Here is a 25,353-nt window from a genome sequence, read left to right as displayed (position 1 = left end):
CCTAATTAAGTAAGGAAAGTAAAAGTTGGGTGGTTCTGGCATCGGCAAAATCAAAGCACATTCCATTATTTAGCTAATATGAGCAATTTTGTTAAACAAACTATACCTTTGTTCTGTAAATTTTGGAAGTTAGGCTTTGCACAGATGTTCCCTGCTGGATGCAGACATGCCAGGGGAAGGTTATAGCCCCAGCTGTTGATCATCACTTCTTTGCAGAGGTTACTGCTCCCTCACATTTGTTGGCAGAGCTTGCTTACAGAAACACTCCCGAAGCCACTTGAAGTTAAAGTGAGTGGTGTTACTATTTAGACAGTTTAAGCTAACTAGCACAGCTGCTGGAAGAGTTCGTGCCTGTCTGTACCCTTAAACCTCCACTGTTCGCAAGACTGCAAGTTTTCACAACTTCTTGTCAGGGCAGAAGCTTTTCTCACCTTTTTTTGTAGCACCAGAGATCAAATCCCAAATGCCACCCTTGAATATCTAGCCTTAAATGCCTCCTAATTAAACACTGACCATTGTGTTAAATGTGCTAGTGAACTACAGTCCTGTTTCAACTCTAACTTTCTGCTTTGATTAGCTTTCAAATCACTTTTCCACCAAGTTCATGGTTTTAGAAACAACAATCAAAATCCGTGTTATTTCACTGTGAAGGACATCCTGGAGACCTGTGTGGCACATCTAAGGACACAACATGCACAAAATGCAGCTCTGATGCAGCTCTGATGTTGGGACGCACCAGGCTATGAGAAGAATACAGTACTTTAGACATGCTGTGATGCTCTAGAGAAGCTCCTCACCTTTCTCTGCTATTTTCCCAGCTACAAAATAGTGAAACTTTTGCAGAGTTCTTTGAAATCTGAGTGAAAAGTGCTATGTGTTTGTGTATGATAATTGTTATTAAGAATATAGATCTAACATTCCCTGGCAAGTTAAAAAAAAAAAAAAAGAAATAGCATCATACAAATATTTCATCAACAGATAATTAGTATCAGTATATGAGTGGTTATGACTTTAGAATAATGGAAGGTTTATTTTCTCACTCTTTTATAAGTAATATGTATCTATGAGTAAATTCAAAAATATCTCCAGTTAAGGGATGCATTGAATTTACAAGTGTTTTTTGAGGGATTTTTTCTGTTTTTTCTCCTGGCAGGATATTGATTGAGCTGCCTAAAATGTCATTCACAGCAGGCTATTTATGTGATGACGTTTCTATCCAAGTGAAATTGCTATGTCTAACACCTTTTTCCTCTCCAAGGAAAAATATTATTTTGCAGACAAAACAGGAAGTTATCCAAGGGTTTAAGAAAAGAATTTGCTGTTTCTTTCCTTCAGTGTAGAATTACTTTATTTTCATGCATTTGTCTACCTCCTCTACTGCTTGAGCTACAGATAATACCAAGTAGAAAATTATATGCCAAAAATCATATTAAAAGAACATTACAGATACAAAGTCAATCACTCAAAACTTACAACCTTCCAAGATTTCCCAGACAATTGCATTTCAGGCCCCTTGGCGTACACGTTGCATGCAGGATTGTGGATGACATGACTATTTTTTCCTAAAGCCATTTCCTCTTTCAGTGGACAGACTAGATGCTAATTATTACACACATGAATGTTCAACATTTTTTTAAATTCTTACTGCTCTCCATGAGGCACTAGATCTTATTTACTGACCTGTACTCAAGACTTGCTACAAAGACAGGATTATGAATGTCTGTTGACTTGTCTGTCATGCCATCCTTGTACTACTACTCGTGCAAGCAAGAAATCACCCCTGTGATTTTGTGAAAGAGATTTCCACAGGTGAAAAGATCATATGATGATAACCTGGAAAATAGTAGTTATTAAGTAGCTTCACTTAAATCTCCACAATTAATTTACTTTCCACCACATCCCTTCTATGTTTTAACAGTTCTTGAGTTCTTCTTGCATGTACTAGGACATTTGTAAAGCCTGGACTCTGGCAACATTGGGACACATTGCTTCTACCTCCAATTATCGGATTTTTTCTCCAAATCGTTGGAGCTTCTCAACAAAATGGATAGACGCATTTATTTTTAAGACAAGCGAAAAAGCAACACATTTCTCGTAAACTTGTTCTCAGGGGAAAAAAAAAAAAAACAGCCATTTTTTCTGAAGCTTTCGATATTCAGCCAGACGCAGTCTCCTAGTCTGTACATTTTCAGTCCAAATAATATACATCTGACAAATTTATAAGCAACTGAAAACAGGGTCTTGTGATGAAAAGTGTCAAGCAAGCTTAACTATAGGTGGCATTCACAGCTTCGCCTATAATTAATATCTCCTATGAGGAGTCTGCCAGTAATCCATATGAGGCAGGCAGCGCAATGACTCTCTGCATACCTACACAAAAGAGCAAGGCTGCATTAAGAGGTCTCATTCATTCCTCTGATGATCTGAAACAAACAGGCATCAAATGATTTATACCATGTAATCAGCGTTCACAACCTCAGCAGAGTACCTGAACACAGCGCAGAAGCAAAAATTAGCATCTAAACCCCCTTCTCGACATTCCTACATACGAACCAGTAAGTCAGTGAATGATAAAGAAGCCAGAAAGGAAAACTTCACTTGCAAACAAACCACTTCTAGCTAGCTCGGAAGAAATACGTGACTTTGACACAGCCAGTTTTTGCCCTGGTGAGTCACGGCTATGCGTCCTGATATGGCCAACAGTAATTACCAGACACTTCTTCTCATGGTTGACACTATTCCATAAAGGAAAAGACAAGAAAGGAAAAGGCCTTGTCCCTAATCAACTTGGCTCTGTGTCACTGTAAAGAGCACCTTAAAATGTGACTGATGTCTGCATTCCTCTTTGTCTTACCCTGCTAACGTTTCTAAAGCCAGCTTTTCTCCAGCTTGGTTCTTATGTGTGACCATGGCCTACATGAGTCAATCATTGCTCTATCACAGCTCATTTACTCAACATACTACAACGTATTGTAGTCCCATAAAAGGCTAAGAAATCCTTGATGATTTGAAACTCCATAGTATACTACTGCACTTAGCAGAATCACTAAATAATAGTAAACCAAAAACTGTCATTAACTGAATAATTGTTTTATTTCCCCCCATGGAAGTGGAAGGAAGCATATAAACAGTCCATGTCTTTTTATGGAAATGAAGCCCAACACATTCAACCAGCTAAGGGGTGGTTCCCCCTTTTTTAAATCAGAAAAATATTTTTTAGCACTTATTTATGTTTTCAAGACGCCTTGACATCTGTTCTTAAAAAGCACAATGAAAGGCATACTTTTAACTACAAACACTGATAAAATACGGTAACACTCTCTTCTTCCCTGCTGCAGAACTGCCAAGTAATAGGGATTTGCATGACTAAGCTTCTATTACGCTGACATACGCAAAACTGAGGAACAATCATTCTTTCTGGTTTGACAAGGCTTAGAAGGGAAATACTCCTTTTACTCTCCTCTAGGACATGTTGCGCCTCAGACAAGATGAACAGTATCATTCAACCAAATCAATTTTTAAATGGAGGTTTAAATGCTAAGTTCTCTTAAGCAAAGATACTTGGATAGCGACCTTATTACGTGGGCTAAAGGTCACTAGGGATTTGACTAACACTTGCAAACATACAGTATTTCATTTGACATGTCTCTACACAGAAACCGCCACACCATTTGGAATCCACGTCTTTGAACCTAAATAAATGTTTAATTAAGCTTCTTGAAGCACCTTTGCAAAACTCCCGAATCTGTGATCAATATATTGGATTAAAACAATATCCAGCTAAAGGATAAAAATGTTAATAAACATTTTCAAACTTGGGTGCTTAAGGTTATTTTCACACCAGTAATTACCATTGGCCAACTTTCCTCTGGGAGCAGCATCTGTGGGTCCAATTGACTTGAAGTGACCGGCAGGTGCTCAGCTGCCCAGAAGAGTATGATTTATCAGCCTAATCTTAGGCACAAATTCTAAAATGTTACCCTCTTTCAGAATGAAATTTCTCCTTATTTACTCAGTATCTTCCATTGTACTGCACAGTATATCACAACTTAGATTTCAACATAGATCACAACAAAATGTAAATAAAATGTAATTCTGGGCTAAGGTCCTCAGGGGTAATGAGGCACTGTTTCCTTTCTAGACACCTAATCCATACCACAATTTACAGCATACATCTACTTGAATGGCCATAAACTCAGATGTGTGTATCTCCGACCTATCTAGAGCATCTAGATACCATATACAAAATAAGACATATCCTTATAATTTCTAATTAAAAAAAGGTATATATTTAAAGATAAAACTGTCAATTGCAAAATGTTTGGGAACTGGCTACCAAAGTACAACTATTATCTCTTATTATAACCTCGCATAATCTCCCAGATAGGGTGAATAGCCTGTGGAAGTCTGTATGAAAGAAGCATTTTCAGGGAAAGCATATGATGCCCACATTTGTAAAGATGCAGGAAGAGAGCTTTTTTCCAACACACATCTATCTCCACCTCTTGCGAGGAATTAAATGGACTTTGGATGGCGAACCCAGATCGGCTGGCCATTACGATTGTTGACAAAAAGATCCTGAAAGTTACCGGAACTGTAATTAAAGCGTGGGGGTGAGAGGGAGAGGCCACTGCTGCACAGCCCAAATGCATCGCTGGTGCCATCACACCTTTGACATCTCATTGCTGCATTCTGGATAAACTTTCATTAACGGTAATCACCGGCAGCCATTTTCAGCTTCCATTTGTACGTAATGAGGCTTAAATGATTATGCTATCTGCCTCTTCCCATCTGTTTACCTCTTACCACTCCCTCCCTCTCAGAAAACTTTCTGTGCTGTTGGCCAACCCAAATTAGCGATTGCTCTGAGGGAAAAGCAGGCAGAGCTCAGCTGCTGCAGTTGGCAGCAACCAATTGCCCAGCTAGTACTGGGCATGCACAGTGCTGGGCTAGACAACGAGCACGCTGCTCTTTACAGAGCGGCACGCCGTAAAAGAAATGGAGAAAGGTCAACGCAGTGCACTGTGAAGGGGAAGGGACAAAGGACACCAAGCCAACAGAAAGCACGTTTTATTAGCCCCACTGCTCACAGACTGACTTCTCTCCGTGGTGACTCTCCCTTATGTGGTCTGTTTGCATTTGGTACGTACCCACCGATAGAACTGGTACTGTCAGAGCAGCACAGGGGAAAATGCACTGATGAAAAGACAGATTTGCTTTGCTAGTGACCTACCTATCACTGGTCACCTGGAACAACCAAAAGTCGGAGACGACATGGGAAATAGAAAAACAAATTTAATAATTCCAGAATAAGGAAGTAAGCCTCAGTGCAAATCTTTCCTAAGTAACCATGCATGTATATACAAAATTAGGATAGTTTTTTGCTTACTGGTTTTTCAGCTTTTCAGCAACTCGCCAAGTATTATCTTAATGCCAAGAATAATCATTTCCCTTAAAATTTATCACTAGCTAGCAAGTGTCCTGAAGAAGACACACATTTCCTTCCTCTCTCTTCGTTCCCCTCCAGGACCACTTCCCTCAAGCAGAGAGTCCTTTGTACCAGGATTTAGGCTGAGAAACCCACACTCACAATCATAAGAAAATCAGATAAATAAGGATGGAATTAACCCATGAATTAATTATTTGGTAATACTGTCTTCCAGATTAATGTCTCCTTTGGATTATCTGATGAATGCTGCAGTTAACTAACTTTCTTTTGATCCTCCTACTGGGAAAATAGAAAGGATGAGATGGTGGGGGTGGAAAGATAATTATGCTCAAGAAGATGACAGTATCTTATCCATACTAGGAAGGTTAAACCCAAGTATTTCCTTCTCAAGACTCCTACTACCAAGTGGAGATGCTATAGTGAAGCTGTTTAGCCAGTTTCAAATTGGTACATGTTCTCATGTTCTTGCAACACCTGGCATATGGTGAATGCATTGAGACTTGTAAAAAAACAATGATTCATTGTTAATCATTCAGAAAAGAGCTAGAGATTAATGGTAACCCTGTATTTCTGGAAAAGTATATCTACACCCCAATTTTCATCTGTTTTATAAGACAGAAACTGCAGGTGAGGTTGAGAACAGAATCTGGATCCTGATCTGTTCTACAAAATTTTGGGGACTGTCACTTAAATCCACAGTTAATCTGTGCAGTATTATGTGTGGTGAGCTGTGGAGATTCAAGAAGTGACCTCACAGTTAGGAAGATCTTCTGGCATGAACTGAGCACTTTTCAATGGTGGGCTCAGCTTTACACAAGTAGCTTCATCCATGGGATGAATTGGATCTCTTCTCTTTTGCATTGTAATGGCTGAATTCTGATCTCCTGGTTTGACACAATTACTTTTCACAGAACAATAATATTTCAACACCTATTCAACACCTATTCCAAAAAAGTATTGATTTGTATTTGCACAAGGAATATTTTAAGTAACTTTTTTATTGAAAACTTGCCACTCCACTCTCCCACGTGTCATTTTTCCATAGTTAAATCTCAGGTCTGAATTCCATACTTCGATATCTCCGACAGGACTGCTCCAAGCTTAGCAGAAGAGATGTTCAGATTTAGCAGTCCCTGCCACTTTATTTCTTTCTGTTTCATCAACTCTGCTTAGCACCAGGAGTGAGGAAATCAAGAAGTCAAGCCAGCCAAAGTGAGGCTGACCCTGTGGAAGAAGAGACACAGAAGGGGCAGGCACAGCACGTAGAGGATAGGTGGATTGAGGAGGGGGTTGAGCAGGTCTTTGATGAGTTGGGGGACAGCTGGGAGGGAGCACATGGTGGGCAGTATGGGGAGAAGACTTAGGAAGTGAAAGCATGCATAGCTGCGTAATGGGAGGCCAAAGCAAAAGGATGAGCCAAAATGTCAATTCTTGGAGCACTGAAGTGGAGAACCTGTCCTGTGCTAACCCTTGAGTGACACAGACCGGTCCTCCAGGCTCGTGGCTATTCCCTCTGCCCTGCAAGAGCATAGCATTTCTGCACCAAGTTATCAGTGCATTGAAGGCTCACAACAGAGCAGCTGCCACGCTGCCCTGGGGAGAGAATGCAATAGCACCAGGGACTTTCTTCATCAGGTACTAGCCCTGCGCTGGGAAAAAATTAACTCCTAAGAGACTGCGTGTCCACATACAGCAGGTACAAAATGCAGAGCTAAGCATTATGAAGTCTTGGATCAAGCTGGATAAGCCCTCATGAATTCTGGGCAAGCTGTGGATTTGAAACCGTACTTCACTGGGCCCAGGCTCAGTTCTGTTGTAAATCAGAACTGAGGAAACATCACCAACAGATAAACAACATCATAAATCCTGTTGCTTGGCTCCTCTCTTCATTGCAGCACATTACATGTGGCACCAAACACACTGAATAAAAATCCAGAAAAAAAAAATTAATAATCTTTAAAATTGTATTCCTCCTCCCAGTTCATCAATTACATTAATAACACCATCAATATGCCAGAAGACAGACCTTTCTCTAAGTAAATGAGATCTAAGCTTGTTCTCAACAAATTAAAACATGCCAATAAATTAAGGTATCATATACAGGCCAGGTATAAACTTCATCCAGGCCAGCAAAAGTGCTAGTAACCATGACTAAATTCAGCCTCTACGTGCAGAGCACTGCCTGTATTTTTTTTGTATTTTGTTAACAATGCAAAATATTGAGGTTATTGTTTAAACATATCTTCCAAAGAATACAGGAACAGTTGGAAAATCAAGAGATAGATGATGTGATAGGGAAGAAGTTTACATTTAGATCAGTTAGTCACATTGCACCTCCTAGTTCTCTGGAAAATGTAAAAAGCAGGCAAGAGAGTTACATGGGGCAAGACAGCAAGGAGCACATAAGGCTGGGTTTGTTCAAAAGTGCTTCCACAAAGAAAAAGCCATAGAGCTATCCAATCCAACCTCACATCTGCTTCCAATTTTATAGTCTTCTGTGTCTTTGATGAAAATCCAATTTTTCCCAAAAGGAATTGCAGCACAGTTGAGTAAAGAAAGGTCTATTGATAAATCTAATGCATCTTTTACAGACTGTGATGCTTCAGGGGTTTGGCGGTGGGGGGAGAAGGGGTTTGTCTCATAATGTTGTGCTGCTTCTCTAAAGCTCCCTTTACATGTCACCACTTTCTAACCTAAGAGGCTGTCTATTTAGAGCAAGACTGAACTAGAAGTTCCAAGCTAGCTCCCTTTTTTTGTCAGAGTCTCTAGGCATCTTAGACACTTGCCTCCATCTAACCACACACAGTCTGAGATTTTTTTTAAATGCACGTTTTTAAGCAACGTGAGGTAGCACATGTCCAAATCCACTTGACACCAGCGTGTCCTTTTGACACCCTCTCCAAAGAGAGCAGCAAACAAAGTATAACGCTTCAAGAATAAATAGTGCTTATTTTATAATGTTTCTTTCATAGACGCCCAAGAAAATTCCTTATCCTACATTGAGCACTGCTCAGATAGTTCTTATGGTAGTGCTAGCCCTACCTATGGGCTAATTCTCATTCCAGCTACTTGTATTATAATAGCTATATTAAACTCTTGGCCCTTTCAAAGTTAACAGAAATCAACAGGGACAAGACACACTGCTCCTGTTTCAAGGCATTCAGAAACTTTGGGGTCTTGTCTGTCATCACCCCACTATTTTCTGCTCTGCAGCCTTGTTGTCAGAAACAGTCCCCAGGCTACACAGGACACATAGCTTTTCAGGGGGACATGAAAGGTACTATAAATTGCCATCTGACACAATTGAGCCAGAAATCTGACTGGTATAAGGATGCAAAATTCCACCGAAGTCAGGGGGCTTGTGCTCATTAATGTCAAGGCTTCATTTCATCCATTAAAAAGTGAACTGTCAGCTAAGCTATGCTCTGTGAACTCTTGTGGGATTTCCTGCCTTCTTAAGTTATGCATTTCCAGTTTACCTGTGAGCCCAGGCTAAATGCATGAATTTAAAATAAAATGCATTTCTAGAGACACAGGATAGACTGTCTACATTACATGCTGCTTCCACTGTCAAAAAACCCAGAAATACAATGTTTTTAGTGTAAATGCACACCTATCCTCCTAACCAACCTGGGTGGAGGAAAGGCAGAGTACTCTTTGATGAGATAGGAAGGTCAGGTCAAATATAGGACAAAGGCCTTAGTGCTGATCTTGCCTTTTTTGCAATGTAAATCTACAGGGATTGTACAAGTTAACCTGCTGCTTAAGAAGGACAAAAAAACTACCCAAACAGCCAAATAACTTCTTCCTTTTCTGCAGCCAAGACAAAACCATGAACGATGTGATACTAGTGCTAATTTACTTAACATAATTTCTTATTTGAGCACCTGTCTGGGGGTCTGTGGAAGCATTGGGACTGGATAATCCGCTGAATGATCTTTAATCAGACAGTAATATTAGGTGCTAATAGCTCTGATAAAGGGGCTGTTTAACCCAACTGTTAACACAAAGGCGTGCCTGCCACAACGACTATTTCAACAATGCATTTGCCAGTCATATTAATTAAAACTAATTCCTTGCAGGCCACAAAAAGCACAGAGTAAACCCACATGGAAAATGTCTAGGTTCTACCATGACAAATCACATTAAAGAAAAAAAAATTAAAATTATCCTAAGGCAATGAAATTTGTCTCAGAAAATATACTCTCTTGGAAATTCTCAAATTGTAAATTCACAGCAAAACTAAAAAGGCCTTTAATAGAGTCTTCTGAATGTGTAACTATATATCTGCGGCTCTGTCTTGTGACTTCATACTAGCCATTAAAAGCTTCTAGTAAGTCAAATAAAAAGCACTGAGCCTTCCTAAAGGTCCTGAGGTGACAGTTATTTACATGTCATTTAGATGATTGTCCAAGACCAGGGTGGTTTAAGTGAAGCAGCACAGTTAAGTTTCCTAGATAGGTTAGCAGGATTTTGTCTTTTTCTCTTTCTATCTCCAAAGAGTTTAAATAAATTTTATATATACATTTATCAGGCTATAAAAGGCTAAATTCTTAATGCCCTGCATACAGATTTCAGGCATAAAACTTATAACTAGGTTAGCTGGAAAGTGTTAGTTACCAAGATCATACTCGCAAATGATGGCTTATTCTTTAGAAGTGTTTGGTTTTCAGAAAAGTGTTTGACTCTCCAAAGGTCTTAATATACTAAAAGGAATACAGGAAAAAGATTTAAGCACTTCAGTACTCAAATGAATCCCCAAGAATATTTTGGTTAAGAGGTAAAACGCATCCAGGTTAAGTCCCCACTTTATTTCCTTCTGGAGCGTGCCATCAGCTAGAAAAATGTGACGTTATTAACAATGTGAATGTAGGCCCCAAAACTATACTCAGACGTGATAGCACGGACCCTTCTGTCAAGACCTGCAAGAGCCAGAACCTGGGAGGACAAAAGAGTGTTATGAGACAGCATACTCCAGAAATCTGTGCAACGCTCAAACACTCTTCAGGTAAAATGGGAGCAGTGGACATAAGCTTCAAAGACTGATATGTTAAAGTTTCCTTGCCAGAAGATCAGTGCCAGTTATGTATATCTATCTCTAGGGTAAAGAAGATTAAAAGCCATCTGGAGATAGTCCTGAGCAACCTGCTCTAGGTGACCCTGCTTGAACAGGTGGTTTAGACAATATGACTATTAGAGATCACTTCCAATCTCAACCTTCCAACCTTGAAAAGAAAAAAGAAGAAAAAAATCTACACGGTGATATTCCAACTACTAACATGTACTCACCTACCTCACTGGGAAGTTAAGACAGGAAATAAGCGTGTAACTTTTCTTGAAGATGATGCAGCAATGTTTCTGGAGCTCCATTCACTTTCACCAAGTTAAATCTGACCCCAAGTAGTTAGTTAGGAATGTGAGAAATCTTTCCTTAACAGGATTTTTGCAAACCTTTAGCATTATCTTAATGCAGTTTTGTTAAGTGAATTATTTATTAACTTGGTACTCTCATTGATCAGCATAGGGAACTCCCACCAAAGCAGTCAATTGGACTTCTGAGTGCAAATCAATAGCAAGCATTTAAAGGGATATTCTTCCTTTGATGCACATAGGAAACTCCCATTAAACAATAATGGGAAGTATACAAGGAATTATCTTGCTAAAAATCACACAAAAAGAAGAAAACTTTTTACTACACCTGTTTTGGTGTTGGTTTTAGGTTTTGTTTTTAACCTGATTTACACTATGCATTACTGAAAGTTAGCCTGAACTCTCGTTAAGCTTTCTCACAGAATATAATCTGTTCTCTGACTGGCATTACCAAGTTCTTCACCATACAGACTTCTACAGTTTCTTTGAGAATGCATTTATTCTGGAACCACTACTCACTTCATAAAACAGAGTAACTGTTATAGGACTTAAATGTAATCTTTATTCTCAAATAAAGCGTCCATACAGGAGACTATTTTGTAAAGTAGTTTGTCCCATAATCACTGCGTCGCTTAGTTTCCCCATTGAGGTATGTCCTAAGCTTAGCTGGGCAGAATTTTAAACTCTCATTATCAAAAAGCCAGGCTTTATTGTTTTATGAAGGTTTACAAGTCAATCACTTCCTGGTTCTTAGTAAATTTACAGCCCAACATTCAACGGACTGTAAATTGCTATATAGAATTATGTTAGTCAGGCCCTGGACGGAGCTATTTTATTGTTTGGGAGGCAAATTCATTTCATCCTGGAGTTCATTTTTTTTCCCAAGGAAAATGCATTGAAGCCACTGGCACTGAGAATTAACAGAATCCTTGTATTTGTCGATAAGGTCGCGCAAGTGGCGATGCCTTCTGGAAGTAAACTTCTGTTAGAAATGCTGTTGTCATTCATTAAAAAGAAATAGTATCTCAGAAACTTAAAAAGCATCCCAATTTTCCAGAGTACTTTCATTCAAGAGTAGTCAAATCACCTTGCACTTTTTCTTGATACGCAATGCTTGGTAAACCGTGACTATAATCGTGTGACCACAAACAATTATCTATCATTCATCTGGATAGAAACATTTCAAATAGCAAAGAACAGACAACTGCTAATCACCATGGCAGAAGGTCTTGGACATAGGGCATTTCATTGACAATTATTTGAACTATGGCATTTAAACTGGTGGCCATTTTCTTTGTCACTTTATCCTCAGACTTGATCAACATTCCAGATCCTGCCTCCATTCTGTATGGAGCCCAGCAATAGCTAGATCAAAGACATTAAATGAAAATCAACTTAACTTAATGTGACAAGAGTGGCTTTGTGCTTAGGCTTTGCATCCAGTCATTTATTTACTCCCTGTGTATAAAACTTCATCTTTTAGAACCAGAATCTCTTCTTGTCTGCATATCTCTCTGGTATCTCCTTCTCATTTTCCAAAACGGTTGTTATTGTATGTACTGCCATCCTCTCATAGGCATTGGCATCAGCAAATCTGATCACAGATGAACTTTTTCCAGAAATATATCCGTTCCACTACCCCCATCAAAAAAAGGGGTGCAATGTTGTCCAGGCTAATGAAGACGCAGGCACAAAAAAAAGAATTTGGCTTAAGAGAGTGTTCGCATACTCTTGGGATCACCAACGAACTATCCCTCACTTTAGACTGCCACAACCCACAACCCCATTTTTCCTTCCTCTGTGGCACAGAACAGTCTGCTGTCTAAGACCATCTGGAGAATTTTATTGAACTTTGGCTACTGAAGAAACTTAGTCATGCCTTGACCTTCCTTGTTGCCTTCCTGTAGCACACTATGCTTATGCTATGTACTATTGATCCTAAGCTTTCTAAAGCGTTCTTAAAAATGTCTTTTGCCCACTATAGAGGAAGTCTCACAGGGCAGATTTTCTCTGTACCTTTCTGGAATAAACAGCATATTTATGGCCAACAACAGCTCGCAGAACCTAAACTGAAAGACTTTGACTCTTTTCAATCTCACCTATCTCTGTCGGGATAAATATTTTCTGGGGTATCAACCACATCTCCTTGTTTTAATGGCATGTTTCAACATTGTGGTGCAGATGGATGAACTCCTCTTTGGCAACTGGAAGTCACTTCATTTAGAAAGAATCATATTTGCTTTTGTATTACAAAGAAAAGCCAGTGTTTCATGGCAGTGAGTCCTCATTTTAACCTAATGGATGTTCTCTCTCAGGGATTATTGACCTGTTAGAAATTTCCAGATGCATTGACAGTAAAGAAGGCAGAGACCATAATGTGGGAAGATGGGAACAGACTGGAGAATTCCTGTAGTCAGTTTGCACTGGGTAGCAAAAAGGTCTGCTAACACTGCTCAGCAAAAAGGAGATGCTTTGTAACATAAGCCTCTGCACCCTTCGCTGAACCACAACGTTCAAATTACAAACGTAAGAAGCTATTAGGGAAAAAAAAGCTTCTTTGTAAGTCTGATCAAAAGTGATCGGAATTTCTCTTATTAATTTCTAACATTCTCTGTATGCTTGTGCATACCATAATATGAAATCACACCCCAGAAATCGATTAGAAGTGGGAAAAAAGTATACCTCTTTTCAGAAGCAGGTATATCCATGACAAGAAGGAGAAGGAAAGTCTTCTGGAATATACTTGGATGTTATTTTATTTATTAAAAGAAAAATACTTTGGTTAGAATTGTTGGATGACATGTCTGCTTTCCACCCAATTCTCAACTTTTACTCATCAAAACGTAACATACAGAGAGGTCCAGTGCATTAGCCATTCTTGTCCTGCAAAGCAAACTTGACTGGTCAGCGTACCGTCCTGTTTCTGGATTCTGTAACCAGAAGCGCTGATAGAAATTTTCTAACAGAATGATTTCCCATCAAAACACTAGCCAGAGACTAAGGATGCCAGGCTTCCTGGTTCTTCTGACTCCAGACCATCTTGCCAGGTGGGCAACTGGAGGCTATATTTCATTTATTAAAACTATGAGGCATGCCAGGTGTGGAAATGGTTCCATATTTAGCAGGTGCAGTGTTACAGAATGTACAATAGACAAAGATATTCTAGAGTGTGTTTTTCCCCAACTCAGAATGAAAACCTTTCCCAAAGTCAAGCTTTTCCTTTTTCTTACTCAGTTATAGTATACATCGATGCATAGCCTTCTTAAAAGAAAAGCTTCATTGACTGCAACAATTGGAAATTACACAAATATCATTTTAAATTACAGTCTACACAAAGCCCTCTCTCTATAAAATCCTGTGATGGCTAATCGTTATTGCTTAACTTCCTCATATATTCAGAGCATACTCCTGAACCTTGTTCCTTCATGTTGTGAAAGGGAACATTTCCAATCCTGCCAAACTCAATTGTTTTTGTGAGTTCCTGGGCTTTTGTCCCTCTGGCTAAGGGAGTCCCAAAGGCTCAGCAGGAGACAAAGGCAAGGTGCTCATGGCCAAGTGTGCTGCCATTGTGTTAACAACTCTCAGGTGACAAATGAATGCCTTATCTTAAGTCATCCTTTCCTATGTCTTTTTTTTGGGGAGGGTTGGCCGTATGGATGGCTCCTCTTCCAGAAGGCCTCCATCAAGTTAAATCAACATATTCCTAGAATTAACATACAAAATCTAGGGCAACATAAGGTGTTCCTACATTATTCCCACACGTCAGTAGATTCTGCTTTCTGTAGTCAAAAACCAGACTCCTACAGTATAAATGATGGAGGTGGTGGACTCATGATCTAAGCACACCCATGCGCCTGGGAACTACCAGTGAAATAGCAAAGAAAGAAAACCACTTAAGATGGCAGAGGTAAACAAACTGTGGTTTACAGTTTACTGCATGCTTTGGCTATGATTTTAATGATTTTGATTCCATCTGCCCCCTTCGATTTCTAAGATGTGATTTTCATACCTCTGTGTGTACAAATGTGTGTACAAATGTGTGCAAATTGGTATTACAAACAAACAGAAGTTTTGTTGAAAGCTGTCATAGTGTTTTTGTAAGAGTATATCATGAAAGCCATTGTTTTCTTTTTCACATCCTAGGAATATATGGGTAAGCGTTGTGGAATCTTAGCACAATTCACCTGCTCTCTATCATTCCTTCATTACTTGTTTCAATGAAAGATAAAATAAGAGATCCATGGATGTATCTTGAAAAAAATTTAATATAAATATTTAACATGAAAATTATACCTACAATGATACTGTGTGGTAACTCAGGCTTTTCACTTCGATTCTGAAGTTCTTAGTCATTTCATACTGCAGGATATTCCTGCCAAAGTGTGTATCCCAACTGTGGCAGTAATTCTGAAATTTTTAGTAATGAGTTAATGAAAGAGAGTCTATTTCTAGCCCAATTTTGTATCCCTACCAATGAGAGTAGACATATTCTCCAAAATATACCAATAAAAATGACAACATCGCTTACTTTATCAGAATAGAAATACAAATCAAACGTGTGGATAGTTTAACACATAAATGTAGTTATCCCTGAATCAGGGTGATTTTTATTTTAGCATTTTTCTATCTGAGGTCTTGGCTTTTTGCCCCGCCTCTCCCTTTTCTTTTACTGTGTAACTGCCTTATACAAAGTGATATTTGTATGCCAGCAAGTAGTATGTCTATGGAGCAGTCACCCAGACCTGACAAGTACTGTAGTATATTTCTTTTGAAAATTGCCCAAGGTGGGGTTATTTCGCCTGCTTTGACAAATTGTATATTCACTATCCACATTACCCTGTCACATCTACCTTAGGTTCATCAGTATCTTATTACTGATGCTGTTGTTTTCAAATCTAAATACAGTATGGGGAAAGCAAGCAAGCACACAAACAAACCTATCCTAGCAATAATTTTAAAAACAAAGCCCAAAACAATGACACTGTGCAATAGCCTTGAGTGATTTTTTTATAGCTGTGTTCTAATTCTTCAGAGAACAGAGAGGGGAGCTTTGAAAAGGTGCTAATAGACCATGAATTTGCAGCAGTGTAGTTCACAGCTAAACACTCCCACTTGAAGCTCGGGCAGGAAAAAAAAAATGAGGGCACCACAGAAGTGAATTAAAAATCATGCGAACAGTCCCAGCAACAACCAGGGCAGTAGCAGCTTATAAGATCAGCTTCATTTGGCAGGGTGCCCATCATACCATGACCTAAGAGGGCCAGGGCAGGAGGATATCTTATGGTTTGCAAAAGGAGGATCGTGCGGGCTGCCAGGGGGAAGGATGGAAGCAAAAGAAACATCTTTTAAGTCTATGTTGAATTAACTTGTTTTACAGAACACTGACAGCAAACTTTTAGGTCTTTTAAACATGTTCGGAGGGTTCTTCTATAATTTATTTTAGACTGTAGACAAATATTCTCTCTGGATCAGCTGCGCTACTGGGAGAGATTACTATAGCAATGCCCCTCCTCCTGCCCGGGGGTACTGTTCCCTCAAATCTCCCAGAGATGCTCATATGCGTTCTCCAAATGAGACCGTGGTTCCGTGACAGTCTAATCCGATCTAAGCTGGGGCTGCCACAGTCCCTGCATCCCCAGCTGCTGCCCTTTCCCGTGCCAGCAAGGATGCTTGCCTGGTCCCACGCTGAACTGGTTCAGAAAAGACAGAACTAACTCAAAAAATCATAACACTTCCCCGCCAGTTCAGCTCCCTGTGGAGTCGAACAAGCACCAGCGCTGGTGCAAGAGACGGGGTGGGGATATACATGATGCAAAGCCAGGCTGCAACAGCTCTGGTTTGGATCAGTTTAAACCATCTTGGAACCGCACTCCAGGCTGGGCTAGCCAACGCCTGCTATTTAAACTGCTTGTGCTGATCTAGCTCTTTCTGCCTGGCTCAAGTTTGGAGTGGTCCTAAAAAGAGCTTCCTCATCAGATCAGAAGGGGTGGGCAGCCTCCCCTTGCTATTAGTAGCCCTTTCCTCAGACACACCTGCACAAAGGGTTTTGTGGAAATGGCCTCATGCGATCCGTGAAGCCTACAGGGAGTTTCTGCGTTCTTGTGGGAGGACAGGCGCTGGTGAGCTGGGGGAAGCTCCCGCTCAGAGGCAAAGCCAAGCTCCCAAGCATCACACAACAGCCAGAGAATTCTGGGAAGCAGTGATGAACTAGCAGGATCCAAGCCCAATGTGACAGATTATTTGAATGTAAAGAGGTGCCAAGGAAAGATGGTAAAGGAAGGGACACATCAAAGTCTATCTGGACTGGAAACTGAAATAATTTTTTCCCCTTTCTGAAGTTTACCAGGTTTTTCACTAGATCCTGAGTAGTAAGGCAGTAAACAAAGTGGTTTGGTACTTGCTGACTTGTTTGCACACATCATCACATCTGATGTGTGCATGCTGGCACAGAGATGGGGAGGAACACATAATATCAAACAGCAAACGTAATTAAGACAGTTTTACTACATCCAAAGGTCACCTGCTTCTTTCCAGCAGTAGCTGTGGAATAGTTTAGAGCCAAAACTCTGGTGTGCAAAATCAAGGGTACCCAAATTAGCCACTAGGGAGGGAGAATATTCCACAATTTATACTCTGTGTCTTTACTTGAAAGGTAGGTTTAATTGCCAACTCTTCCACAGTCTTCCCTGATCACCTTAGTTTCACAAGTATTTAGTTCTGCTGGACTCACATACATCTGTGAAGAGTACATTCTGCAAACTATCGTGATGATAGACACGTTAGGAACTGGAGTTGCTCAGACCGCAGAGTGATGAGGAACTATATGAAGCAATCAAGAGAGAAAAAAATCGTGAGTTCAAGGAATGAGAGAGGAAAGACTGGATTCACTGGGAAAAGCACTTGTGCTTCTGAGGAAACAAAGGGAGAAACCAGTTAAGTTAGAAGAAAACCCTGAAGCCACCTTTTAGATGCCAGACTTGGTAGTGGGAGGCAAGTCTATTCCTACAAGTTCCCAGCCTGTGACATTTCACTTACAGCAGCACATCTGAATGGTTGAGTGATGTGGCTTGGGAAAGGAGCACGAGTAACATTGCTCAGATTTCAAATTGTGTGAGGCAGGAAAATATCTTAATAGCCTGAAACTACTGCAACGTTTGCTGGGGGGGAGGGGAGCAAATCGAAAACATTTATACTGGGAAGGGAAGGAGGAGGAAGAAAGAAAGATGTAGTTTGGGTAAGTTCAGTAAAGCAAAATGTCTAGCCTATATGCTTGCAGAACTGCTTACTGGAGTTAAGACAGTACAACTAAAATTACTTTTTTTAAGTAAGTAAAACTGTTCAGGTTATTGTCAAACAGCCAGTTGTTTATTGCCAATTGCTTTATTGTCAGATGCCAATTTATACCCTAAACGTCTTTGGGTTGAGACCAAACTTTGGGTTGAACCCCCTGTTCTCAGGGGGGTAATCCAGTGGCCAGCACAGAACTGCCCCTTAGGTGCACTTCATTTGTAACACTATGGAGATTTGCATGCTCTGTCATAAGGGGAATGCTCCAAACTGTATTAACACTCAAGCCAAAAATGTTATCTGTTTTCCCCCCACGAAAAAAAAAAAAAGTGGATCGAGTTCTGCTTTTTCACTGATTCTGAGGAGAAATATAAAGATCTCCTCTGCCAGTTGCAGATGTGTTCTATTTTTTCCCAGATCAGAGCTTCTGAATCACTCTTAATAATAGGCAAAAGCTATTCATACCAAATGGGGAAGTTCTCACACACTATGATGATAAAGCATTTCATCCATTTGCAAAAAAAAAAAAAAAAAAAAAAAAAAAGAAGAAAACACTACCCACAGAACTGCAACATCACATCATCTGCGCTTTGCTGAATGTTCACAGAACAACATTGGAAGTCATTGAAGTGTCAGATAGTGATTTCATCATGTGTCAGGCCTCCCACTAATAAATGATTCATCTTTCTCAGTACTGACACCTCAAAGAATTAAGGAGAAGAAAGAAATTCATAAACTTTAAAGTGAGAAGTACTCTACTGATATTGTACTTCCCAAGTAAACAGAAGCTTATGAACACACTAAGAATGTGTTCAGAATTTAACCTTCCATTTATCTGAAGTGTACTTTTAAGTTTTAAAAGTGAATCTATTACAGAAAAAAGGTATCATGGAACTCCATGTGTATTATATCACCATAATACACAGAGGTAAATTGCTCAATTTACAAATACGAGATTTCACACATCCCACCCTGCCAGCTTTGTGAACTGAAACTGGAATTGGGAAGAAATCTTTTCTGGTTTACATAGCAATGATTAACAGTATGTTGGTGACAATAAACCTGCCCCAACCTCTGAGTACTGATTGCAGTTCTAAAAGCAAATCCAGCTCCTCTTGAAGGTGATGAGCAACTTACAATTGACTCTAATGGAAATGGGACTGGAAGGAAATTTGTCATTTTAATAGGAATTTACATAATCGTTCTTTGATGCTCCATAAAGCCAGAACACCTTCCATTGATGACAGTAGCTCTACTGGATGAACGGGACTAACTAGTAATCCAAACTTACTTCTCCCAGAAGGTATGAACTTAAATACAGGCAATGTACTTAGCATGATACTACCATTTTTGCTTGGTTTGCTAGGACACTGAAGTTTATGTAGTCACACACTGAGTTTCCAGTTAATTTTCTTCTATTTCAACAAAATGCAGTAGAAATACAGAGGTCTCAAATTCCCCCATTCTTTGTAAAAAATAAATAGCTAGAAGAAGAAAGAGATTCTAAAAGTGTCCTAACTGAAAAAAAAAAAAAGCTGTAACATGAATTTAAACCTATGAAACATTAAAGAATCCACATGGGAGAGAGACCTAACAAATGACCCCACTGTAGGAAAAAAGAGACAATTGTAATTCACTATGAAACCATGAGACACTGACCTATAGAAAACCAGGCTTTGCTGGTTCTGCCACTAATGGAAATCCTTTGGCTGTAGGAGGGTTTTTTTTCTCATCAAAACAGCATCTATTATAAACAAAACACTTCAATCAGTACACTCAAAGCTGAAGGAGCATATGGATACCGAATTTATCCCACTTGATTCCTCTCCTGGAGCGGGGAAAAGAATTAGATGAAGATGATAAAGTTTGGACTTGGACTCAGAGACCCATTCTCAGCAGAAATAATTAGGCTGGTAGGAAAACTGCTGGGGACAGAAAAAAGCCACAAGCCCCTGAGGTCTCATGTCCTAAGCAGGTACTTATTTCTTTGGCTCACTCTGAATATGTATACCAGAGATACCAACATGATGAATGGAGTACTTAAAAGCAGTAATATACAAAAGCAAATTATTCTTTGCTGTTCCCCACCTCTTGTTTTGGTAGAATTAATTTGGGCATCCTGGGTAAAGATGATGCCCAGTTTCTCCATCAGTTTGATTTAGCATGATCTTTTCACTTTCAGCAGAGGAATGTAAAAGACGGCAATGAATATTTGGATGTAGGAAAATTTACATGGCTGTGGGGCAGGATGCCTGGATGATCAAGAAGAAAAGAAAATATTAAATACTTAAAACACTTTACCATGAAATCGCCTTCTCCCTCTTCCCCTACCCACCCCCCCATGTTAAATCAGGTAGAAAAGTGTGATAATATTAAGGCTTAATCCAATTTAAATAAATTATTTTCTTGTAAATGTTAAAACAATCATTACATGCATCATTTACCCCCTCCTCTGCCCATAGTCTTAAATTATGCTCCATTATATCCAGATGGAAAAAATATGCAGAAATGTTTCTTAAACATCAGAAATTTTGGTTTTGATTATATTCAGAGGTAAAAGTCATTAAGGAGTCCTAGCAAAAAAAAAAAAAAGAAAGAAATCTTAGAAAGCATTATGGGATTTTGTGCAGCAAACTTAATTAAGAAATTTCTTTGCTAGGTTACCAACAATATTTTATTACAAGCTTAAGGTATAAGATCATTATAGTTCTCTGTCGTGCTTGGCAGCAAAGAAAGAACACATGCAAAGAACAATCTTGTTCTTACAATTAATTACAAATGTACAAATGAGTGATATATCAGACCCTGTCTACGCTGCATAGTCATGCATTTATAACCATTTCACCATACACAGTTATTAAAAAGCATGCTTTGCATCTACAGTAGCTTGATACCACATCACAGCCATGGGTAGTTATGTTTATTCATGCACAGCTACCACCAGCCAGAACTATATGTATGTGTCAGTGCATTTGAGCAAAATCTGCATCAAATAACCAGTAGTGCAGCCCTCTTCAGCTAGCTTTTTTTTTTTTTAAGCGGGCAGACTGGAGAAGGCAAGCCAGAAATGCATGGGTGGCAAAGGACAGGTGGTGACAGACAGCAGTCTTTAGCCACTGGCCATTCAGCTGATGCGGTGACAATCACCCAACACAGGGAATTGTGTAGCAACCCATCCTGTTTATCTTGCTGTCCCAAAACACATCTGCCTCAAAAGGGGTAAGGAATTCTCTCCCCACTGGCAACATAAACAGCTGAGGGGGAAACACCTGAGCCCTGGGCACTGTGAGGTCCCTGGCTGCTGGTGGGCCCCACAGTTGGTGGGGACCCCCACTTGCAGTCTGAGGATTGCCAGTGGAAGAGCCCAGCGAGAACATTTCTGCAGCATAGCAACCTGAGGCATGTGGGACAATGAGCAACGGGACACTGATGAATTCTCCTAAGTAGAGAAGTCCATCCTAAACCCTTCCCTCAGAAATCTCAGTTCATCCAGCTGGGTTACTGGATCACAGTGAGGTGCCAAGTCTGGGTCTCCAGCAAGGGTGGAATACAGATAGCTACAGAAGAATGAACAGTTCAAAGGGTGTCCACTTCAAGACTGAGCCAAGCCACGAACCAACCAGAAATCCCTGCTATGACTACAAGGACACTGGCACCCACACACACTCGTCCCTATAGACACAGACCTAACTACACATTGCTCAAGGCTTAAAACACTGATCTCACAGGCAGGATTTAAAAATCACCTCTCTGCTACTCGCTCCCCAGGCCAGCAAAGGATATTTTGTTTTAACCTCACGCCTTCAGTTCATGCTTCTCCCTAGGAACATTTGTTTCACTCAGCTGTCCAAAGCCAGTCCTAGCCATGAGACTGAATAACACCAGTCTCACTGAGAAGTGTTTCAACAAACCCAAACCACTGCAGCTCTGAGCACGTAACTTGCCAGACAGTTTTACTGGTTATAGAGGGAATTCCAGTCTTTGACTCACTGGTAAGTAAGTGTGTTCCCACGCCGTTTCCTCATCCACACAATTCCCTCGTCCTGAGCTGTTTGCTAAGAAAGCCTGAGATTATTTGTGCTACGCTCCATGCAGAGAAACTACAACATACAAACATATAATTATATAGTGATGACATGCTCCAGTTCCAAAAGCCATAAATTCTAAACAAGATTATCTTGGTTTTAAAATTCGTCTTCCCTGGTTCACAAGATGAGCCATCTCATGGCCCAGATAGGCAAGATGACTGATTACGGTTTATGTTATGATTACATAAATTACCATGCACGCACTTACTAGAAAGGGCTACTAGGGCTGTTGCCCACACTTTTCATGACAGCTGCAGGCATCATGTTCTCCTGTCAACTGATGGGAGAGTGGTACAGGAACTCAATATGACAAGCTTATTTTTAATTTACAGGCAAGACTGGCAGTTTGAAAACTTTTTAATTAATGAACACAACTGACTGGGTACATGTATGCTGCAGAGCTGGCTAAACCGCCTTGGGTACTAGAGGCAGACTTGGCTTTCTGCACTAATTTACCATCGCAGAGAAGTAATCTAAGGGCAAACAATCATACTTTTCAGTGGGATAAATGAGCACATCCAGACCCCTCTACTTCATACTCAAATTGGCTTGTTCAAAGCTAGCTTTGGTGCCCCTGCAATATAGATCTAACCTTTGTTTTTTGGAAACGCCACAGGCGGAGCGACTCCCACCTCACTGTCCCGCCTGTAGAGACATGGGGAGCCATCACTGCAGCAGATCCGGCAGAGCTCAACTGGAAGAGGGAAGAGAGGAGTCGCCAGGACGCTGCCCACGGGGCCTGCAGAGCTGCATCTGTAATTCTGATCCTGGCGAAGCAATAACCTGATCAGTTACCCTGAGCAGCTCTACCCTGCTCTCTTGGCAATACACAGGCTTCAAAAAACATGTTTCCATTGTGACCAGATACTCACTTTAATAAACAAACTTTAATAAAACAAGCAATTAAAAAAAAAGCCAGATCCTCTCGCACAGTATTCCCCACAAGCCAGTTACAGAGGTGGTTCTCTGGCTCGTGGGCCAGCGAGCAATCTCTTCCCAGGCCAGGCACCAAGCAGGAACGGAGCCTGCCGCAGCTGCTGGGCAGGAAGGGCTGGGCCCACTGGGGCTTTGAAATAAAACAAACAGCTTGTTTGGCAGATAGCTATTTCTTCGTGGACTGGTCAGCAGGAGGCATCGAGGAAGCTGGCTGGCTGGTGACTTGAGCAAGCCCACTGCCTTCCTGGTGCATTGCGTCCGCATCAGTGAAGAAGGCAAATCTTAAGCTGTACCCGAATCCCTTAAGAATTATAATGACGTGACCGACACTTGGTTGGGCCATCCTTTCTCTGTTGTTGTTGCTGGTACTTTAAACCTAATTCTGCTTTTGCTATGACTCACTCATGCCCAATATCCTTAATCTACAAACACTCAAGGACGGTAACTCAGCTTTATTATCCATATTCCCCGAGCTCGCATTTCATAAAGTATAAGCACACTCAAGAAAGAACGATACCTAAAATAGCCTGGCATGTACATTTCTACCCTCTCTTTAGGAAAGCAGTTCAGAAACACAGGTCCTACAGGTCCTTGTAACGCTTAGAATTGCTAATCTGAACCCCTCGATAGCAGCAGGCGATATCTTCAGAAACAGCTGGGGTTTTATCTCAGCCTCTCACACCAAGCTACTACATACCATCAACCGTGTTTATATAGGCACTGCAGTGACAGAAGACATAGCATGAACCAAACAGAGCACAAATTCTGGCTCACATCAGCAGAAGACTTTGAAACTGCGCATCCAAAGCCAGCACATGCTACGAATTCGATAAAAACAACAGAGACTACCACTGGAGTTATTATAACTGGCTACCACAAACAAGAAATAAACATACCCAAGTTTTCAGGCAACAACAGCTATTATTAAGAACAAGCAAACTGGTTTTGTACTTTATTTCTTACACTCTGCTCTTTGCTTAATGATTTCAAGGCCTCGACTCTGTGCGGTGCTGGGGTACTTTAAAAACTGGTCAAAAATCAAAACTGGTCAAAAATCAAAAATCAAAAGCACCCTACAGGACCAGGGCTTTTCTACGCTGTTATTAAACACTGAATTGTCTGATAACCTTCCTTATGACTACAACAATAATTTGCTGTTTCTGGCCTTTCAGTAGGAGCCCCCACTATGTGTGTGTTACTTGATTATTTAAAAACATAGCCTTTTATTAAAAACACAGCCTCCACTGTGCTCAAGATTAATTCTACTTGGCTGTAATACAAATGATGTTTCAAATGTGTGAAATTTATGGTCAGTTACAAGGCAAAATGATGGCTAAACTCTGGCTAGTAAATTGGACGCCAACAGCACTGACCCTGCCAGCACTGGAGCCGAGCTTGAGGCCTCATTCACCACTTTTCCACACTACTCATCGGCTGGAACCAGCTCTGGGCAACTGAGCTGCGTTTTTTTTCCAACAGGAAAACTGAGTGTGTCCTATGCTTGAGAGGAGCATCATTAGTGCGTATAAACATGGGCTCCAGCATGCTACATCTCATCTCAGAGCCATATGCACTCTCTCTCTTTGCAAGTTAAGCCACCTCAAATAAGACAATCTTACTTCTTTCCTAGAAAGGCCTTAACTTGCTGCTAAGGCAAATGGCCCTGGAAGAGAGGCTCTGCCCAGACAGCTGATGTGCAGACAGGAAAGGCAGACATGCAAATGACAGGTTTGTGGGGTGGCACTAGCTGAACTGGGAGTCTCTAGAGCCTCTGGTCCACCCTGGAGCACAAAAACCTGTGCTGCCTCTTCCCTTCCTCCCCCAAAATCACCAGATTCAACTTCTACAGCGAAGCTAGCCCTTGCCCCTTTCCAGCTACCTATTTCCTGCCCCTTTCCCCGGCCATTTTCCCTTCTCACAACCCACTTGGCTCTCCGCACTCACTCCAGTCCCACCCTCCACCTTCCCCTCTCAATTCTCCCCCCATTTCCCATGCCACTTGCCAACAATGAAATGCTGGCAAGGCAATCATCTTTCCCTCCCCTGCTCCAGCACTGCCCCATGCCTCTTTTGACCATGCTGGGCTCCCTTGGGTGCCATGTCCCAGCCACTTACGCAGACGCTGCAGCGTATCACACCAGTTTGGGAAGGCCTACCATTGCACAAAGGGAAGGGCAGAGGTGTCCATGAAGAGATCCTCCCCTTGCCCATCTAGTCAACATC

The 25,353-nt window shown here is 40.7% G+C and overlaps 1 protein-coding gene across 24 annotated transcripts in view; it reads right to left on the bottom strand.

Moving 5' to 3' along the window:
• Nucleotides 1–25,353, bottom strand: part of LOC142079127 (uncharacterized) — a 114,356-nt gene that overhangs the window by 82,713 nt on the left and 6,290 nt on the right. For 8 of the 24 annotated variants that reach the window (XR_012672507.1, XR_012672511.1, XM_075142778.1 and 5 more), the window contains one exon: nucleotides 20,195–20,358. The exons of 1 other annotated variant lie outside the window; for it this stretch is intronic. Coding sequence is in view for 9 of the 23 variants with exons in the window: in XM_075142778.1 (XP_074998879.1) it covers nucleotides 20,195–20,255 (61 nt within the window). In the remaining 14 variants the exon portion in view is untranslated. 15 more of the 24 variants (XR_012672498.1, XR_012672499.1, XR_012672500.1 and 12 more) reach the window with 11 other exon arrangements.

Source organism: Calonectris borealis, chromosome 2, assembly GCF_964195595.1.
Source record: "Calonectris borealis chromosome 2, bCalBor7.hap1.2, whole genome shotgun sequence".
Lineage (NCBI taxonomy): Eukaryota > Metazoa > Chordata > Aves > Procellariiformes > Procellariidae > Calonectris > Calonectris borealis.
Note: the sequence above shows the minus strand (reverse complement) of the source record. Positions and strands in the feature narration are given on the sequence as shown.